This window comes from Podarcis erhardii (assembly GCF_964252035.2).
Source record: "Podarcis erhardii genome assembly, chromosome: 16".
Taxonomy (NCBI): domain Eukaryota; kingdom Metazoa; phylum Chordata; class Lepidosauria; order Squamata; family Lacertidae; genus Podarcis; species Podarcis erhardii.
Genome location: NC_138514.1, coordinates 6,431,835 through 6,450,877, shown reverse-complemented (window position 1 = coordinate 6,450,877; position 19,043 = coordinate 6,431,835). Strand labels below are relative to the sequence as shown.

The window sequence follows — 19,043 nt, the reverse complement described above, 5'->3', positions numbered from 1 at the left end:
TTGTTTAGCGGGCTGGGGGCTGGTGTACAAACAGGACTATGTGTCCTAGAATCCTAGAATTGTAGAGTTGGAAGGGACCATGAGGGTCATCCCCCTTCAACCCCGTGCAACAGAGGAATCTTTTGTTCAACGTGGGGCTCAAACCCATAACCCTGAGATTTAGGATGCTGTACTGACTGAGCAATTCACTTTCTGGCCAAACAACCCAAATTCAGATAACAGTTAAAAATAGCACCTCTGGCTCGGAGTGGCTAGGAACCCACCCAATCCCACAGGCTGCTCCTCCACCACTCCGGGCATACACATGACATCATGTGTGTGACACAGACGTGTGACATCACACGCGTCAGGATGAGCCTGTGAGACCCAACAAGGCCCTCTGCTGCTGCGGGGAGACCCAGCAGGGCCCAGCCCCTCAAAATTGGGGGGGCTCAGCCCTATCCCCGCATACTGGGAGCGGGGGCGGCTGAGCTATCCTTAGCTCCATCGAGTTGGTGCCTATGATAGCCCAATAGTAGAACACATGCTTCAGTCTTCAGCATCTCGAGATAGGGGCTAGGAGAGACTTCCTGTCTGAAACCCTGGAGAGCCACTACCAATTAGTAGTGCCCCTCCAGATGTTATTGGAGTCTAACTCCCATCAGCTCCAACCAGGATGCCCATTGATTAAGGAGCATAGGAGTGGCACTCCAGCCATATCTGGAGGGTCACAGCTTCCCTGTTCCTGGTGTAAACAGTACTGAGCTGGATGGAGCCGTGGTCTGGCTCGGTGTAAAGCCCCTTCTTGTCTTCAAATTCATGGGTTCTCCTGCAGTTCCATGTTTCTACCCTAATTTAACAACAAGAAACATTTAGACAAATTTATGAAAGATAAGGCTTTCAATACCTATCCCCTCTTGTTTACCATCTCCAGCATCTGACGCAGCAGGCCTCTGAAAACCAGTGGCTGGGGAACATGAGCAGAATATGCTTATGACTTGCTCATGGGCATGTGGTTTGGCCACTTTGGGAACAGGATACTGCACTAGATGGCTCTTTGCTCTGACCCAACAGGGCTCTACTTAACGTTTGCAAGGATCTAAGCAGCAACATATACAATTATCTTTTCTGTGAATGCCCCTGAAGCAATCAGAATTCATCCAGCATGTTTTAACGGTTGCCCTGTAGGAGGGCTGAAAGAGAGACATCCTTTCATGCCTTTGTCTTTCTGACATCCAGTACCTGCTCTAGCAAAGATATCAACACTTTTGTAAATTGTGTTCAGTAGAAAGGGAGGGATGAGTCAAAAGCAGTGGAACATACGTCATTACGGCTGGACTGCTTCAGAAGTGAGGTGTTTATGCTGGCTGTAATCTGATTAGAATGTAGTAAGAGCAATCCCACATTCCCAGAGAGGAAGAAAATCAAGTTATGTTGCATCTGCAGGATGTGGGAAAGAGCTGGAAATATTAAAGGCGGCACACGGCTGCTGAAGCCTAAAGGAAGATGGGGTTATTTTGTAAAGCCCTAAGATTAGCCGTGTGATTATAGCAGGTAGTATATTAGGAATTGTCAAGAGAAAATCTACTTAAAACATGAGCCAAAGCATTTTTGTGCAAACGGCACAGCATGCAATGAACTGGAAATGTAAGGTTACAGGTAGGTAGCTGTGTTGGTCTGCTGTAGTTGAAACAAAATAAAAAAAGAATTCCTTCCAGTAGCACCTTAGAGACCAACTAAGTTTGTTATTGGTATGAGCTTTCGTGTGCATTGGTATCTGAAAAAGTGTGCATGCACATGAAAGCTCATACCAATAACAAACTTAGTTGGTTTCTAAGGTGCTACTGGGAGGAATTTTTTTTTATTTGGAAATATAATGGTTCAAGGGCTATAGAAAATAGAATCACAGATTTGTAGGGTTGGAAGAGACCCCAGGGGTCACCTAGTCCAATAGCCTGAGGAGAATTCAGCATTCTCAGTTGCCACAGAATGCTGTGTGACTGCTTGGGAAGGGTAAGGAAATGGGGGAGAGGGAATTGGGTGGAAGAGGGCCTGGCTGACTCTAAACGGGAGCACTTCACATTGCAGAGTTCCACCTGCCATCACCATCATGTGTGTATATACTAATAGATCATTGTATATACTAATAATGGACTCAAAACAGCACCTAAAGAATTATCTCCTCCCAAAAAAAGGTCTCCTCCTCCTTCACAACAGTCCAATGAGGACTGAACATGCTCAAAAATGAAGAAGCAGGGATGAAATGGAATATTCTGGAAAATGGTATGCCTGGCTGGCTGGCAGCCTGAACAGAACCACTCCATATTGCAACATCTCATTGCAGATTCTGTCTGTGTGTATGTTTGTGTGTGTGCATGCACACATGTGTATGAAAGAGGGAGAGATGGAAAAACAATTGGGTGCTTTTAAGGTTTTCTCTGGGAGAACCTTTCTCCTACAGAGGCGATGGACTTTTTGCTCAAGAGGCTTCGCTCTTCCAGTTTGTAAGACTGAGCTTTGGTGGGCTAGAGAGTGCAAATCTTATGAGCTAAGAACAACTAATCCCCCCACCAACTAACTGCCATGGATCCTGCTCCAAGTCCAACATGTCAGAGCATTACACTGACCGCTACACAGTTATTGGTGGGCATGATCTTCTGCTTGAAGGTGAAGACCTCTTTCAATCCGCTTCGGAAACGATCGTGCAGCCAGGCATAGAGGAAGGGGTTGCAGCAGGAAGAGCTCATGGCAAACCAGTGGCAGAGCAGCTGGATCAGAAGGAAGTAGTCCTTGTTGATGAGGTTGATGTCAATGTCACGGAGGACGTTGAAGACGTGGATGGGGAGCCAGCAGATCGCAAAGGCGGCCACCACCAGCACAAGCAGGCGGAAGATCTTCCTCTTCCGCAGGCGGTCGAACTCCGCTTGGTTCTGCGTCGGGTGGCCAGGCACAACGCGGTTCTTCAGCTTAATGGTGATGCAGATGTATGAGAGGGAAACGGCCGAGAGGGGGAGGATGTAGGTGATGATCAAGGTGCTGTAGGCATAGACCAGGCGCTCTTTCCCCTCTTCCATCCAGAACTCCTCGCAGATGGCAAAGCCTTCCTTCTGGAACTCCACATGGTAGGTGTGGGCAATAGCGGGGGCCACCAAGGCACCGGAGAGCAGCCAGATCCCACCAATGATGTACACACAGGTAGTAAAGGAAATGCGCTTCTTAAGGAGGTGCACAGTGGTGTAGTACCTAAGGAAGAGATGAGAGGAAAGACAGTGACATCCCTCCTGCTGCTTTCTCTTACGAAAGCTTCAGAATATCATTGGACTCCCATCAACCTCAGCCAAGCACAGCCAAAGGACAGGGAGGATGGGAGTTGGAGTATAGCGATTTAGTGCTTCTGCGCATGCGCAACCGCCGAAACCCGGAAGTAACCCATTCCAGTACTTCCAGGTGTCAGCGGTCTGTAACCTGAGGTATGACTGTATATGAATGAAACTGCCTTATCCTGAGTCAGTTCATTGGTCCATCTAGTTCTGTACTGTCTACTCTGACTGGCAGTGACTATCCAGGGTTTGGGGCATGGGTCTTTCCCACTCCTACCTGGACCCCCTGAGGACTGAACCAGGGGTCTTCTACCTGCAAAGCAGATGCTCTGCCGCTGAGCTAGCCCCCCCCCCCCAGCTCCAATGGGAGAGAGGATAGCTCCTTATGGTTAAGGATACTTAAGATCAGTGGCCAACAGCTGCAACCTCAAACCAGAGAAAAACAGCCTGGCTTCCCTTGCAGAGTCTCCTGTTTTAATTCTTTTAATGGGGTTGTTTTTAATTTTGTATTTTATATATGCATGTAGGAAAGGTGGGGTATAGTTGCAACAAAGGGGAAATCTACCCATGATACTGAACCCTACACAATATCATACGACAGTGACCTGAAAATAGGCATTTTCTGCTATTCCCCCTGTACAATGGTACCTCGGGTTAAGAACTTAATTCGTTCTGGAGGTCCATTCTTAACCTGAAACTGTTCTTAACCTGAGGCACCACTTCAGCTAATGGGGCCTCCCGCTGCCGCCGCACGATTTCTGTTCTCCTCCTGAAGCAAAGTTCTTAACCCGAGGTACTATTTCTGGGTTAGCGGAGTCTGTAACCTGAAGCGTCTGTAACCCGAGGTACCACTGTAATGGGATTGTTTTAATTTTGTATTTTATATATGCATGTTTTTAAATCTCAATGGGATTGATGCTTACAATTTAACATTTATGTAACTGGTTTTTATATTTTGTAAACTGCTTAGAAGCCTGTTTTGGCATATATTGCTGATTTATTGGGTCTGTTTTATAGATTATTGCATGGCTTTTATTGTAGCATTCTTTTTTTCCTGGTTTTAAGGTATGCATTCTGCTCTTAAAATTTTGTAAGTTTCTTGGAGACTTCTTATATGTCAAGCCACTAATAAACTGAATAAATAATGCTGATAATAATTAAGTGGCATATAAAATAAACTAATAATAACAATAACAATAACAATAATAAAAATGTATTTTTGTAAAAAGGTAGGACAGCAGGGTCTCCCTTCCTGACAAAGAATTCTGGAAAGCTTGCTATCCTACCATAATCTATGCTGCCAACACAGTTCATAAGACCATCAGCCACAATGAATGATCCCCAAGGTCTGTTCCAACTCTGTGTCCTATGTCTTGAGCAACTTAGAGGAAGGGTCAGAGACAAATGCAACAGTAATCTCAGGTACACTCCCTGGTTAATGCAGCATGCTCACTGTGAGCAGCAAAACCCCTTACATATCTTATACATGTCTACTTGGGAAACCACCCTACTGAGTTCAGTGGGGCCTATTTTCAGGGATGCAGGTGCAAAACTATGGCTGCTGGCTGCCTTCTCCAAACAGCACTTGCACCATGTTGGACATCTTTGGTGGTTGGACTCAGATCCTGGTAGAGTTCCCCACCCCCACCCATCCCTGGCTTGGGCCATAAATGGTTTCTGTTTTAGAGCAACGCTGGCAATATTGCAGTTCAGCAAGAACCACCAGAACCACTAAGAGTACTAGCAAATGGCTAATGATCAGCCCCAGAAAATTCCAGGGCTGCACACAAAAGCAGCAGAAGGCCCCTCTATTTAGTCAAACATACTGTTCCCCTTGCTTTGATTTCAATAATTTTCCATTTCTATGCAAGTTAATTAAACAAGAAAGGACTGTCACAAGGCAAAGCTGGTGATGGAAATTATGGCCTTCCACCCCAGAAAAGCTCCACTCCTCGGGAACAGCAATTATTCCATCAGAAGCTTCGTTGCTGAATTAAGCCACGTGGGAAAGTAGCTATTGTGGGGGAACGAAGTAACACAGACTTTTATTTCCATTCAGCGGGAAGACTGGTATTGAGCAGAAGGGTTCCTACCAGCCTCTCCAGAAACGCACCAACCACCCAGAACACTCCTTTAGATCTGACTTTTCCAGATGTGTTTTCCCCCACCCCCTCTGAAGTGTGCTAAAGCTTGGGCTTTGAGAGATAAAGTCAAAACGTGCCTTGAAGCCCTTTGGAACTTCAACGAGCTCAGTGAGAGGGAAGAAGAAAAGCTTCTCTGTATCTGCCTGTGTTAGGTGGAGCCCAGACTTCTTGACCTCAGGGAACCTTTTTACACATGCACCCATCTGCCTAAGAACACATGTGTTGCAGAGCATTCCTTGGTGCAATTGAGGGCGCAATCTCCATGCGCTCCAGGCCTATTGGGCTTAGCTGTCCCCTGGCGCAGACTTTGCATGCACCATGCTGAGAATGGGGCTACAGCTCAGTGCTGGAGGGCCGGCTTCACCCTCTAAGGCCCAGAGCAAGTGCACCCAGCTTCCCCAAACACACACACCTGCATGTATGTGTTCTGTAGTGGCACCCTGGCTATAGAATAGCTTCTCCAAAGATGCTTGCCTATGGTGCCTGGTCTTTTCAGTGCCAGGCGAAGAAACTTTTATTCACACAGGCTCTTTAATCGTGTTTTAAAATAATCTTGGGCTGTTGTAACCTACAATTCTCAGAGTGTTTGAACTGTCAATCCCTTTTCTTGGGGAACCATGGGAATTGTAGTTCTTTGTGGGGAACAGGGATCTCCCAAGAACTCTCGGCAGCTTTAGCAAACTACAGTCCCCAGAATTCTTAGGGGGAGCCATGGCTCTTAAAGGGGCATCACCTAGACAGCATCTTAAAATGCAGAGACATCACCTTGCCAGCAAAGGTCCGTATAGTAAAAGCTATGGTTTTCCCAGTAGTGATGTATGGAAGTGAGAGCTGAACCAAGTGAGAGCTGATCGCCGAAGAAGTGATGCTTTTGAATTCTGGTGCTGGAGGAGACTCTTGAGAGTCCTATGGACTGCAAGAAGATCAAACCGATCCATTCTGAAGGAAATCAGCCCTGAGTGCTCACTGGAAGGACAGATCGTGAAGCTGAGGCTCCAATACTTTGGCCACCTCATGAGAAGAGAAGACTCCCTGAAAAAGACCCTGATGTTGGGAAAGAGGACCAACAGAGGACAGAGAGATGGAGGGCACAAGGAGAAGGGGACGACAGAGGATGAGATGGTTGGACAGTGTTCTTGAAGTTACCAGCATGAGTTTGACCAAACTGCGGGAGGCAGTGGGGGACAGGAGTGCCTGGCGTGCTCTGGTCCATGGGGTCACATAGAATCATAGAGTTGGAAGAGACCACAAGGGCCATCGAGTCCAACCCCCTGTCACGAAGAGTCGGACATGACTAAATGACTAGACAACAACAAGAACAATGCTTTAAGTGTACTGTTTGGACGAGGCCGCAAAGAGTCACTGCCAGTCAGTGTAAGACAGCACTGAGCCGGGTGGACCAGTTTTCCATAAAAGGCAGCTTCCTATATTACCATTGCCTACTAGATTTATTTTGCCATGGAAACATCCTATCAGAAAGATACCCATCCCCCCCCCCCCGTTAGCTTTTACATCACTGTCCTGCTTTTCAAAGAGAAAAGCTCCATTCAGCCACCTGAACAATTTGTTTCTCTGCAGCAAATAAACTATCATAATATTAACCAGAGGTTGGAAATTATACCCAGCAGTGCAAAAATACCCCAAAGCCCTAGCAGGCAAAGACTTCCTTCTTTGATTGCTGAGAAAACTCAGCGGCAGCTCAAATAGGCATCATTCTCTGGTCTTATCCTGTTGGCTCAACTAGACCCTCCTGGGGAGAAGAGTGGGGACGAACTTAGCTTGTTCGCCTACTTGGCTCGTCACAAGTTAGAAACATGATGAGAGCCTGATGGTCCTGCAGTGGGAAAGGGCAAGTGTGAGGTACTGAGGGAAGATGGTTCACTAAGTGGGAATGGCAAGCAGCCAGCAATGTCTTTGTGGTTTGGTCCCAAATTGGAAAGACAGCAGGAGAAAGTACCCACTTAATGTCTGCTGCCCTGTAACGTCCCTAGGGTTGGTCAAGTTAAAACAGTAGGGCATCTGCAGAGCACAAAACCCAGGAAAGAGATGGGCTCGTTTGCAATCATCTTGATATAAGGGCCAGTTTCTATGAGGAGCTGCAGCTCAGGGGTTACAGCGCAGGCTTCACAAGGTTGCAGAGGGTCCCAGGCAGGGCCAGCCCACCTATGAGGTGGATTGAGACAGCTGCTTCAGGCAATGGAACCCTGTGTGGCTGCTCTTGGCAGTGCCGTGAGGAGAAGCAGCAGCAGCAGTGGCTTCCAGCGAGATCTCGCAAGATCTCACTGAGCTCATGTGAGATTTCGTGAGAATTACACAGGGAAATCTCGCCGAAAGTCACTGCCATGCGACCCTGGTAAGTGAGGCTTTGGCAGGCGGGCAGCAGGGGGACAGCACCTTCCTGTTTCGCCTCAGGTGGCAGAATGGGATGGTATGGCCCTGGTCCCACATTTGCAAGTAGGGCTAGGAAAAGCTCCCACCTGAAACCTTGGGGAGCCTCTGCCACTTCGTGTAGAGCTCATTTCCCCAACTTGTTGAGAAAAGGCTCAGCTGGATTTCCTCCCGAAGGTAATTACATCTCTTTAATGAAAAGATGAGTTTAAGATGCAACCCACTGGGCTGCAACAAAAGTGCAGAACGTTGATGGAAAACATTTGTGATTGATGACGAACAGCCTTCTGTCAAAGCAGTGGCTGAATGCAAGTCCTTCCGAAAAGTACTCTTGCATGGGTAGGCAAACTAAGGCCTGGGGACCGGATCCGGCCCAATTGCCTTCTAAATCCGGTCTGTGGATGGTCCGGGAATCAGCGTGTTTTTACATGAGTAGAATGTGTGCTTTTACAGTGGTACCTCAGGTTACAGACGCTTCAGGTTACAGACTCCGCTAACCCAGAAATAGTACCTTGGGTTAAGAACTTTGCATCAGGATGAGAACAGAAATTGTGCTCTGGCGGCACGGCGGCAGCAGGAGGCCCCATTAGCTAAAGTGGTGCTTCAGCTTAAGAACAGTTTCAGGTTAAGTACAGACCTCCGGAACGAATTAAGTACTTAACCTGAGGTACCACTGTATTTAAAATGCATCTCTGGGTTATTTGTGGGGCATAGGAATTCGTTCATTTATTTATTTTTTAAAATATAGTCCAGCCCCCCACAAGGTCTGAGGGACAGTGGACCAGCCCCCTGCTGACAAAGTTTGCTGACCCCTGACATGGAGCAATCTGGAGCTATCAATAGACGTGGTGGTCTGACAGCAAGGATGGGAATGGGGATAGGGGATCCAAATCTGGATGAATCATTCAGGAAGCAGTTACCTGTCTACTGCGATAGCCGTGAGGGTGAAGACGGACACGTATACCGTCATGGGCTGCATCAGGAACACAAAATAGCACAAGAACTTCCCAAAGACCCATCCCTGGGGGTTGAAAGCATATGCTAGAGTGAAAGGGACACAGGTTGCACACATCAGCATGTCAGAAAAGGCCAGGTTTCCAATGAAGAAGTTGGTGACATTGTGCATCTTCTTAGTCTTACAGATAACATGGAGGAGGAGATAGTTCCCAAAAATGCCCACCAGCACAACCAAAGTGTAGCAGGGGATGATCAGAGGCTTGAAAGACTGGATCATCTGCACGCCGGTAAACTGAGAAGTGGAATTGGAGCCGTTTCTGAGCTCAACCTCATAGGTGCTGCCGTTGGACGGGCCATGGTCCCAGTGACCAGCGGATTCCATCACTTGGTAGCAACCAGGGACTGCACTTAAAAACACAAGGAGGATGGAACTGCAGTGAAGCAAGTCTTCTGAAGTTGGCTTTGGGGCCACCCTGTGTGCACAGGGCCCTGGATGACTGACTCCTTTATTTTGTTCAGGGATGAAAGGCTGGTGTATCTATTGCACAAAAGGAATACTGGGTTTAGCTTGCCTGGTGCCAGAAGACATCTTCTATTTCTCATGCAAATCTGTATTCACAGGCTACCCTTTGAAGAGCTTACTTCTGCAGCAATCACAGCTTGCAGGGCAGGATGAAATGCTTTCAGGTTTGATTCACTTACACCCATTAAGCTATAATATATCCTCCCCCACTTTGATGCCTTTCTATTTTCTTCTGGGTTGCCTCCGTTGCTTCTTCATTATCTGGCTCTTGTGTTCCAAAATTGCAGCATTGCTACTACTTTTCAGGGGGATGACTGGTTCCACTGGTGTCTGAGAGATAAGATAGGGAAGGAAGCGGGGAAAAGGAGGTTTAGAATGACAAGGAATCGGGTAAACAGCTTCCCCCTAAAGACAAGCAAACTGGAAAATATGCTAAAAGGTATGACAAGCCCAGAGAGATGTTAGATGGGGAGCTTCAGAATTTTGCCACAAAGCAATTGCAGTTTGGTAGGAAACATCCCACTGTGATGTAGGGGTGTGTAAATCTGTCCATTTCAGTTTACCATTTTTCAAACCATAAGTTCAGTTCTCTACGTTTCGACATCAGTTTGTGATTTTAAAAGAAAGTCTGGTGAAAATTCAACAGCATTGTACTGCAAATTTATCCCAGTATGCACATTTTTGCAAAGCAATTTCCCCCTAGTAGAATGCATTTTGCGTGTTATTTTCATGGATATACAGTATGCATTTATATGCACACGTTACCCTAGTATATGCACACATTACTTGCTTGCAGAAATGCACAGCAGCTATTGTTTGGAAAGCGCTAATCAGGTATGCTCTCCTTTAAATGCAAATGGAATTAAATTTCTCTCCCATCCCTAAAGTGGAGGCAGCTCTCTGAGAGCTCTCAAGGCAAAACAGCAGCGAAAATAACCGTTAACTTTTATTACGGTGTAACTTTTTTTATTTTGTCAAGTAGCACTAGGTGAACGTTCCGTCAACCCAAAGATTTCTGCTTGTATAGTGGAACTTTCCCAGCACCCCACTAAATCTGTTCTAAGGGTTCCCCCAACCACTTGGAGCAGAGTTGGGGAGGATATAAGGTGTATGTGAGGGGAGGAGAGAGGTGAAGCCCACTGCGCAAGCAGAAATCCTTGTGCAAATGGCACAGGTTAGTTGAACATTACCCAAAGGCTCAGTTATGAAGCACACAGGGTCCCTTTTCTATGAGTTGCTATCTTTCAGATCTGTTTCCCAGCGGTAAGGATAAAATTTGATAGGTAGATAAAGGGACTAGATGCAAGGCAATAAAGTGAAGCTGAATCTAAGACAGACATACTGCTGGTGGGCATATGAACATAAAAAGCTGCCTACACAAAAGTGAGACCCATCTAGTCCAGTACTATCTGCACGAATTGCCAGGGCCAGCCCTATAATGAGGCAAAGTGAGGCAGCTGCCTCGGACAGCAGGTGCTGAGGGACAGGGAGGAGACAGCCATGAGTGCCATGTGGCCTCCCCTGTACCTACTATGCTATCCTGCTGCCCTCCAGCACAATGAAAGGTATTTTCCTTTCACCAGTACTGGGGTAAAATACAACTGTCAATCTGTATGTGCCTTTGGGAAGGGCGCCATTGTGGCCTTTGCCTCAGGCAGCAAAACATTTTGAGCCAGCCCTGCCCATTGCCCACAAGTCTTCAGGGTTTCAGACAAGAGATGCCAGAGCCTGGCATGCTACTGATGTGTTCTGCTCCTGAGCCATGGCCCTTCCCCAGTTTGTCTGCCCCTGAGTAGTGTTCACAGTTTGGCAGTGCTCATAGATTCAGCTTGTTCACAAGAGAGCCCAGCCACAGGGAGCCCCTTTCATGAAAGCTATCCATGCTCTGGCATCCTTCAAATTAGACTACTACAATGAGTCCTATGTGAGACTGCCTTTGAAGACTGCTTGGTAGCTGCCAATTTGGACCACCTACATTGGGTGTTCGAAAGCATGCCGGCTCCCTTGGCCCATAAACCCCATCCATCTGGGACATGGGTGGTGCTGTGGGTTAAACCACAGAGCCTAGGACTTGTCAATCGGAAGGTTGGTGGTTCGAATCCCCGTGACGGGGTGAGCTCCTGTTGCTCGGTCCCTGCTCCTGCCAACCTAGCAGTTCGAAAGCACGTCAAAGTGCAAGTAGATAAATAGGTACTGTTCCGGCAGGAAGGTAAATGGTGTTTCCGTGTGTTGCTCTGGTTCGCCAGAAGTGGCTTAGTCATGCTGGCCACAAGACCCGGAAGGTGTATGCTTGCTCGCTCAGCCAATACAGCGAGATGAGCGCCGCAACCCCAGAGTCATCCACGACTGGACCTAATGGTCAGGGGTCCCTTTATCTTTTACATTGGGTGTATCTGTCCAACATTTAAACAGTTAAACAAACTCCTATCTATTGAAGGGGAGGCACAGTGGTCCCTGCACTGCATAGCAATGAATGCATGTAAAATACACAAATACTTTGGGGAAAGGAGCACAGATCAATGAATCAGACAGAAAGTAAGGGGTACTAAACAGAGTGCTTTCCCTCTTACCACACTGCACTTTACTACTCCACCTGTGAATAAAATAAAACAGATAGAGAAAAGCCTTTCTGCATCTCTCATAACTCTAGGACTCACAGACATTTAATGAAGCTGAATGTTAGAAGATCCAGGACAGCAATTCTTCATATAGTGCACAGTTAGACTATGGAGTTTGCTGGGAAGAGGAATCAACTGTTAAACCACTCCAAATATTGTAGCAGGGGCACTGACTTGCCCCCACATTGAAGGGGCCCAGCGTTGCATGACATCATATGCACAACATCATGCACCAGGTTGGGGGGGGGGAATGCCATGGGGGCTGTTGCCCCAGGCATGCAATCTGGGGGAAGCATGAACCAGGAGATCCCAACAGGTTCATTCATTTCAGTGAGTCTGCTTTGAGTAGAACTTAGTTGGATTTAACTCTTAGTGTCCAGCAGAAAGCCACCTGCCTTTTATGGGCACATTTACAAAACCTTCAGCTGTTTTATCACTACAGTACTTTAACTAGAGCTGTATGGCATGTTAAGGGAAGGGTGGGGAATGTCGTGTTCCTCCTGGGGTAGTAGTTTGACCACCTGTGACCCCCACCCTGCACTCAGCTCTCACCTGTGGCTCCTAGAAGCTGCCAGCATGTGACAATGGCCAAGCTCCAGGAACTGATTCAACTGGCCGGCTAAACCAGGTGAGGGTAGCCAAATGGGTCTCAAACCCTCAGTGAGTGAAGGACTTCTCCTGTACAGTGGTACCTCGGGTTACATACGCTTCAGGTTACAGACTCCGCTAACCCAGAAATAGTGCTTTAGGTTAAGAACTTTGCTTCAGGATGAGAACAGAAATCGTGTAGCAGTGGTGCAGCAGCAGCAGGAGGCCCCATTAGCTAAAGTGGTGCTTCAGGTTAAGAACAGTTTCAGGTTAAGTACGGACCTCCGGAACGAATTAAGTACTTAACCTGAGGTACCACTGTAGTTGAAGAAAGGCTCTGGCGGACTGAGCAAACGTGACTGAGATTAAGTCCAACGGTCAAGAAGGCGGTTACTACACATGCTTTAGAGCCGGGGTCAGCAACCTTTTTCAGCCATGGGCCAGTCCACCGTCCCTCAGACCTTGTGGGGGGCCAGACTATATTTTGGGGGAGATATGAATGAATTCCTATGCCCCACAAATAACCCAGAGATGCATTTTAATTAAAAGGACACATTCTACTCATGTGAAAACACACCGATTTCCAGACCGTCTGTGGGCCAGATTGAGAAGGCGATTGGGCTGCATCCGGCCCCTGGGCCTTAGGTTGCCTACCCCTGCTGTAGAGGGAAGTGAAGGGCAGATGGGGCCCATCAGCCTGGGAAGGTAGCTCATCTAGGAGAAGGAAAATTCTGATCCTAAACCTCTACCGCCTTGTGGCTATACACATTCATGGGAATAGCTCCACCACTGCTGCCTTGCAGCACATCTTTGGGTGAAGAAAATATTAAGCAGAAAACCCCACACAAATTCAGAGCCCCTAAAGACGATTGGATGGCATCTTGTATGCCTCCTTCCAGCAGCTCCTGCAGCCAAGCTGGTGCCCGACCTATTGCTTTCCGTTCCTTTGGACCATATCAGCAAGGCTGAGAGGAGTGGTCTTCTAGTCTGGGCAACCCAGGACCTCCATACACACTGCCCAGGCTTGTACCCCAGAGAGGTTACTGCTAATGCAGCAAAAACAACATGGGGCAGCAGTTACTGGTTCCCTGTCTCTACAGCCACAGCAGACGTTGTGATTCTCCAGAGGTTTGACTTCACCCCCGGTGGCACACTCCATTGTCTCTTGAGACAGATGGATGCCAGCAACAACTTTAACTGAAACAGTAACTAGGTGGACATGCTTTACATTATTCAATATGCATACAGTTATAGAGAGCAGCCACATATGATATTGTAGCATATCCTTAAATTTGGCTTCATTTTATAAAATGGAAAACAGAATTTTGCTCTGGGCACAGAATCCTACAGAAGGCAGCTCAAAAAAACACATCTTCCTTCCACCTCATGCTGAGTTGGTACTGAATGTTGTTGCTTTCTCCCCTAATAAATGTCATGAAAATATCTTCAGAATAGAAGCACTATGAGCTACAGGAGGTTGTTCAGAAAACATTTCCGAAAGAACATTAAATATTTTCCCAGCTTGATCCTGAACAAGGTTGCCAGAAGCAAGCTTTGTTGAGTTTAGTGTGCTTACAATGCCGCCTCAGACTTCTTTACTCAGAAGTAGGTCCTTTCAGTTTCAATGGGACAACGCTTGTCCTTAGTAAGGGTGCATGCCTATGATCACAGCATTAAGACCCAGAACCTTTGTTTTCCATGGTCCATTGAGGACAAAACACCTACTTTGAACCTCTCTCCAAACACACACACACCACCCTAAGAAGGAACACCAAAAGACAAAAGCAGAGTACTATGAATGAAAGGAAGCAAACTCTCATTTTCAGCCCCTCCCCCCCCTACAGAAGCTAGTGCTTCTACTTGCCAGAAACACTATTTCTGAACTGCATTCTTCACTTTCTGAACTTTTGGAAGACTTTTTACCAACAAGGTTTCTAAAAACAAAATGGACACTATAAACACCTCACCACAAAGCTTTGACATCATTTTAAGCAAGTTCCTTAAAAAAAAAAAATAAATTATTAATTGACTCCCAAACTTGAAACGAGGAGAGAAAGTAAAAATAATGAGGGGATGCTCTTATTGCTTGGGATCAATTTGGCATGCATATGTTGCAAATAGGAAACCATGCAGTTTTTTCTTTCTTTCTACTGACCTGAACAAGCAGAGCCAAGTGAGGATAAGAAGACAAGCTAAGAATTCCTAGCGGTCTGTGCAAGAGAAAGTGTGTGCAAGCAAGAGAGAGAAAACGTTCAGGCTTTATCCCTCCTATGTTCCAAATGTGTACTGTACTCTCTTCGCTTCGTGGATTGAGGTCTAAGCAAGCTTTTGGTTCACCAGCCCCCTCTGCTGGTTCCTCTATCTTCCTTCTCTCTACAGTTTTTCTAATACGTAATGGCATTCTAATCTCAGAAAATCATAGAATAGTGGAGCTCAAAGGGATTTTGAGGGTCATCTAGTCCAACAACTGGCAATGCAGGGGAATCTCAACCAAAGCATCCATGGCAGATGTTCATCCAGCCTCTGCTTCAAAGCCTCCAAGAAAGTTCTCCTTGTTGTTTAGTTGGAATCTTCTATCTTGTAACTTGAAGCCATTGGTTCGATCCTACCCTCCAGAGCAGGAGAAAACAAGCTTGCTCCATCTTTCTTGTGACAGCCCTTTAGATGTCTGAAGATGTCTAACATCTCTAAATCAAGACGATGCACAGGTGGAGAATGGATGTCTATCAGGTCACCCAAGCCTGTCCTATTTTCACTTGTTACTGGTCTCCCACTAAGTTAAAACACAGGCAATAACTGGCAGCAGAATCACTGCCTGTGTTGTTTGTGTGTGTGTGTGCTGAACTACTGTTTATTTCTTTTAATTAGAAAAGAAATTACTGTTTTTATTTCTTTTAATTAGAAAAATATCCTTCCTTTTCTAAGGTTCCAAGGATGATGCCAGGCAGGTGTTGAGCAGGTCATCAAATCAGGAGGTCTAAGGACTTTAACCATATTTGATTGCAGTCCTCTTTATTCAGCAATCCGACCATCTTCTTCTTTGGCGATCACTCGTAGCTGAGTAAGATTATCTTCTGCTAATATGGTCTTAATGGTGTGTGTGTGTCCGTAAGTGACTGTGGAGGCCAATTCTGGATCCACACGTCCTTACACAGTGGGGACATAGGTTTTCAAGCAAGAGTTGATCCCGTACCTTCCTCTTAGCACGTTTCTCCCTTTCGTCCTGAGTTTGAGCATCATCAAAGTCCATGGCACCTTTGGTAAAGGCTGTTCTTCAGTTGGAGCGCTTGTAGGCCAGTGTTTCCCGACTGCATGTGTTTATACTACATTTTTTTGGATTTGCCCTGAGAGAGTCTTTTGTTGACCACCAGCATTACGCTTTCCATTTTTAAGTTCGGAATAGAGTAGTTAGAAGAGTAGTAGTTAGAGTAGCTTTAGAAGAGGCTGTTCTCCAATTGGAGCGCTCCAACTGGAATGATCAGGTATAGATTTGCTTGCGTGCTTTCCCTTAGTAAAGGTAAAGGGACCCCTGACCATTAGGTCCAGTCGTGGCCGACTCTGGGGTTGGGGTGCTCATCTTGCTTTATTGGCCGAGGGAGCCGGCGTACAGCTTCCGGGTCATGTGGCCAGCATGACTAAGCCGCTTCTGGCGAACCAGAGCAGTGCAAGGAAACACCGTTTACCTTCCCGCCAGAGTGGTACCTATTTATCTACTTGCACTTTGACATGCTTTTGAACTGCTAGGTTGGCAGGAGCAGGGACCGAGCAATGGGAGCTCACTCCGGTGCGGGGATTCGAACCGCAGACCTTCTGATCAGCAAGTCCTAGGCTCTGTGGTTTAACCCACAGTGCCACCACAATTAAAACAGATTAATGTGCTTGGTGAAACAAATCTATGTTGTCCCCTAGGGAAGTGACTGGGAAATGCCCTAAAACGTGTGAGATAAGCAACCGATTGATGAAATGGCATGGTATATCTGTGAAAGCAGATCAGGATGAAAGCTCATTATCATATAATTTCCCCACAAGCAAATAAGAACAAATGCATAGTAAAGAGCAGACACCATATGACATCCATGTAAATGCAGTAAACAGGTCGTCCAGAAGAACCTCTAATCAAACCAACATAATACAGTGGTACCTCTGGTTACGTACTTAATTCATTCCGGAGGTCCGTTCTTAACATGAAACTGTTCTTAACCTGAAGCACCACTTTAGCTAATGGGGCCTCCTGCTGCCGCCGCGCCGCCGGAGCACGATTTCTGTTCTCATCCTGAAACAAAGTTCTTAACCCAAGGTACTATTTCTGGGTTAGCGGAGTCTGTAACCTGAAGAGTATGTAACCCGAGGTACCACTGTAAGTAAAGATAAAGGGACCCCTGACCATTAGGTCCAGTCGTGGCCGGCTCTGGGGTTGCAGCGCTCATCTCGCTCTATGGGCTTCTGGGTCATGTGGCCAGCATGACTAAGCCGCTTCTGGCGAACCAGAGCAGCGCATGGAAATGCTGTTCACCTTCCCACTGGAGCAGTACCTATTTATCTACTTGCATTTTGACGTGCTTTCAAACTGCTAGGTTGGCAGGAGCAGGGACCGAGCAACGGGAGCTCACCCCGTCGTGAGGATTCAAACCGCCCACCTTCCGATCGGCAAGTCCTAGGCTCTGTGGTTTAACCCACAGCGCCACCAGTATCCCACGAGGTACCACTGTAATACCATTTAAAACATGTGAAACTTTATAGTCAATTACGGTAAATATCTATAGAAATGCAAGAAGTTTTACATCTGAAATAGAGGGGTCTTTATGTGAGCATTAAAGTTCAGGAGGAAAAAAAACTACTTGCACTCTCCCTGGAAGAAGAGGGTTTCATAGGAGTGGAGCATTACCAAAAGGACCCTCTCTTCCTGGACCACCAATCTAATAGCAGCAGCATTAGTAATAATGAAATTCCACAGCCCTCTTTTTAGAGTGAATTTAATATCACATCCTCAGTTCATCTGCCATTTCTCTTTTCTTTCTCATACCCAGGAGAAGTATTTCCCTTTTAAAAAGAACGCTTATCCTTATGTGAACAGGAGCAGAACAAAAGCTGTGCCAACAACTCCACCACAGCCAAGCACATGGGCTTTCTTCAGACTTTGTTTCTTATGAGGAGTTGCAGAGAGAGATTAGGAGTGAGCTTTTACACCAGCAGTCGCTGCAGAGGGACGGAATTAGCCCGGGAGAAATTCCAAAAGCTACTTTTATCTTATGGCTTCCTCATTATCATCAGCGCCCAACGGGGCAAAGGCCTTAGTCTTTTCTTCCACATTAAAATGTTCATCAAACGCTCCAACGGTGTTAATTTGTGCTACGTGTACCCCTTGCCATCTTGCATTACGTATGCAAAGTGCTTGAAGGCTGTTTCTCACTCAGGAGACCATAACCAGCAAAAGGGCACACTTTGTTAATTCTGCATCCCATGCTAATCTCCCTCTCCAACGCCCCCCCCCCCCCCCGCATAAAAACGTTCTTCAGGGTGGCATCTGCAACAAAGAATTTATATTTATATTTCTGTAGTGGCACTCATCTCAAATGACTGCATGGCCATTTCCAGCAAGGAATATTCATGAGACAAAAATGACATGTAATGTAAAAATGAGAACGGCGATGCAGGTATCTCTTTGTTTTCTAATAGGAGCCCATATACAGAGAAGCTCCCATTTTAGGTACAGCTGAAATGTACTACTTTTTGTGGGGCTGGCAGCAGCTAGCAGAAGGAACCGCTTTTGTCACAAAAGGGCCCCAGTCACATAAGTGTAACCCCCCGCCCCGCTAGTTCATTGCCTATTCACAAGCTTTGGTTGTGAGGGTGTCATTTTGGGAAAATCTCATAGGGAATAATTATTTTTGCGTTTCAAGGAAGCACAGTATTTATTGATTTAAACAATAATTCCCTGGGAAGATGGGCTGGCTGTTTAAATCACGATGAGATTTGTAGCACTATGAGGAGAATAGGGGGGTTTCCTAACAACTCTCAGCACCCTGAAAAAAGCACCTGTTTGGGGGAAGCTATGATTATTAAAGTCGGAGCTATCCACACTAAACTTTTGCTCCACGCTTTCCAGGCAAAGGTCCGTATTTTCCTAGTTGGTGCCCAATCCCCCCGCTAATTTTAATGATAATTTTAATATTTATACCCCACACATCTTACTGGGTTGCCCCAGCCACTCTGGGCAGCTTCCAACATATATAAAAACATAATAAAACATTTTTTAAAAACCCTCCCTATACAGGATTGCCCTTCAGACAGCTCAGGGGGTTGGATAACTCCATACCCTCCAACATATCTCTGATGAAAATAGGGACATCTTAAGGAAAAGTGGGACATTCCAGGATCAAATCAGAAACAGCGACGGCTTCTCTAAATCAGGGACATTCCTGGAAAATAGGGACACTTGGAGGGTCTGTAAAGAATGAGTTTTCATGGGGTAAGCTGTGAAGCAAAAAAGGGGTGCACTCAAACACAGAACACAGATTTTTCTCGA

General features: G+C 46.4%; 1 protein-coding gene across 1 annotated transcript; it reads right to left on the bottom strand.

Moving 5' to 3' along the window:
• Nucleotides 1–252: 252 nt before the first annotated feature.
• On the bottom strand, nucleotides 253–14,785 carry LOC309331244 (prolactin-releasing peptide receptor-like). The gene is made up of 3 exons (XM_081843354.1): nucleotides 14,673–14,785; nucleotides 8,752–9,641; nucleotides 253–3,222 (listed from the first exon to the last, which is right to left on the bottom strand). The coding sequence occupies exons 2-3, from the start codon at nucleotides 9,168–9,170 to the stop codon at nucleotides 2,589–2,591; spliced, it is 1,053 nt and encodes a 350-aa protein (XP_081699480.1). The 5' UTR covers nucleotides 9,171–9,641; nucleotides 14,673–14,785; the 3' UTR covers nucleotides 253–2,588.
• Nucleotides 14,786–19,043: the final 4,258 nt, after the last annotated feature.

Bases quoted from the DNA above. Each gene is read 5' to 3' on its own strand.
- LOC309331244 (XM_081843354.1), bottom strand. From the start codon at position 9,170: ATGGAATCCGCTGGTCACTGGGACCATGGCCCGTCCAACGGCAGCACC. The intron at 3,223-8,751 runs GTAACTGCTTCC...TCTCTTCCTTAG, and splicing joins ACGGCTATCGCAGTAGACAG to GTACTACACCACTGTGCACC.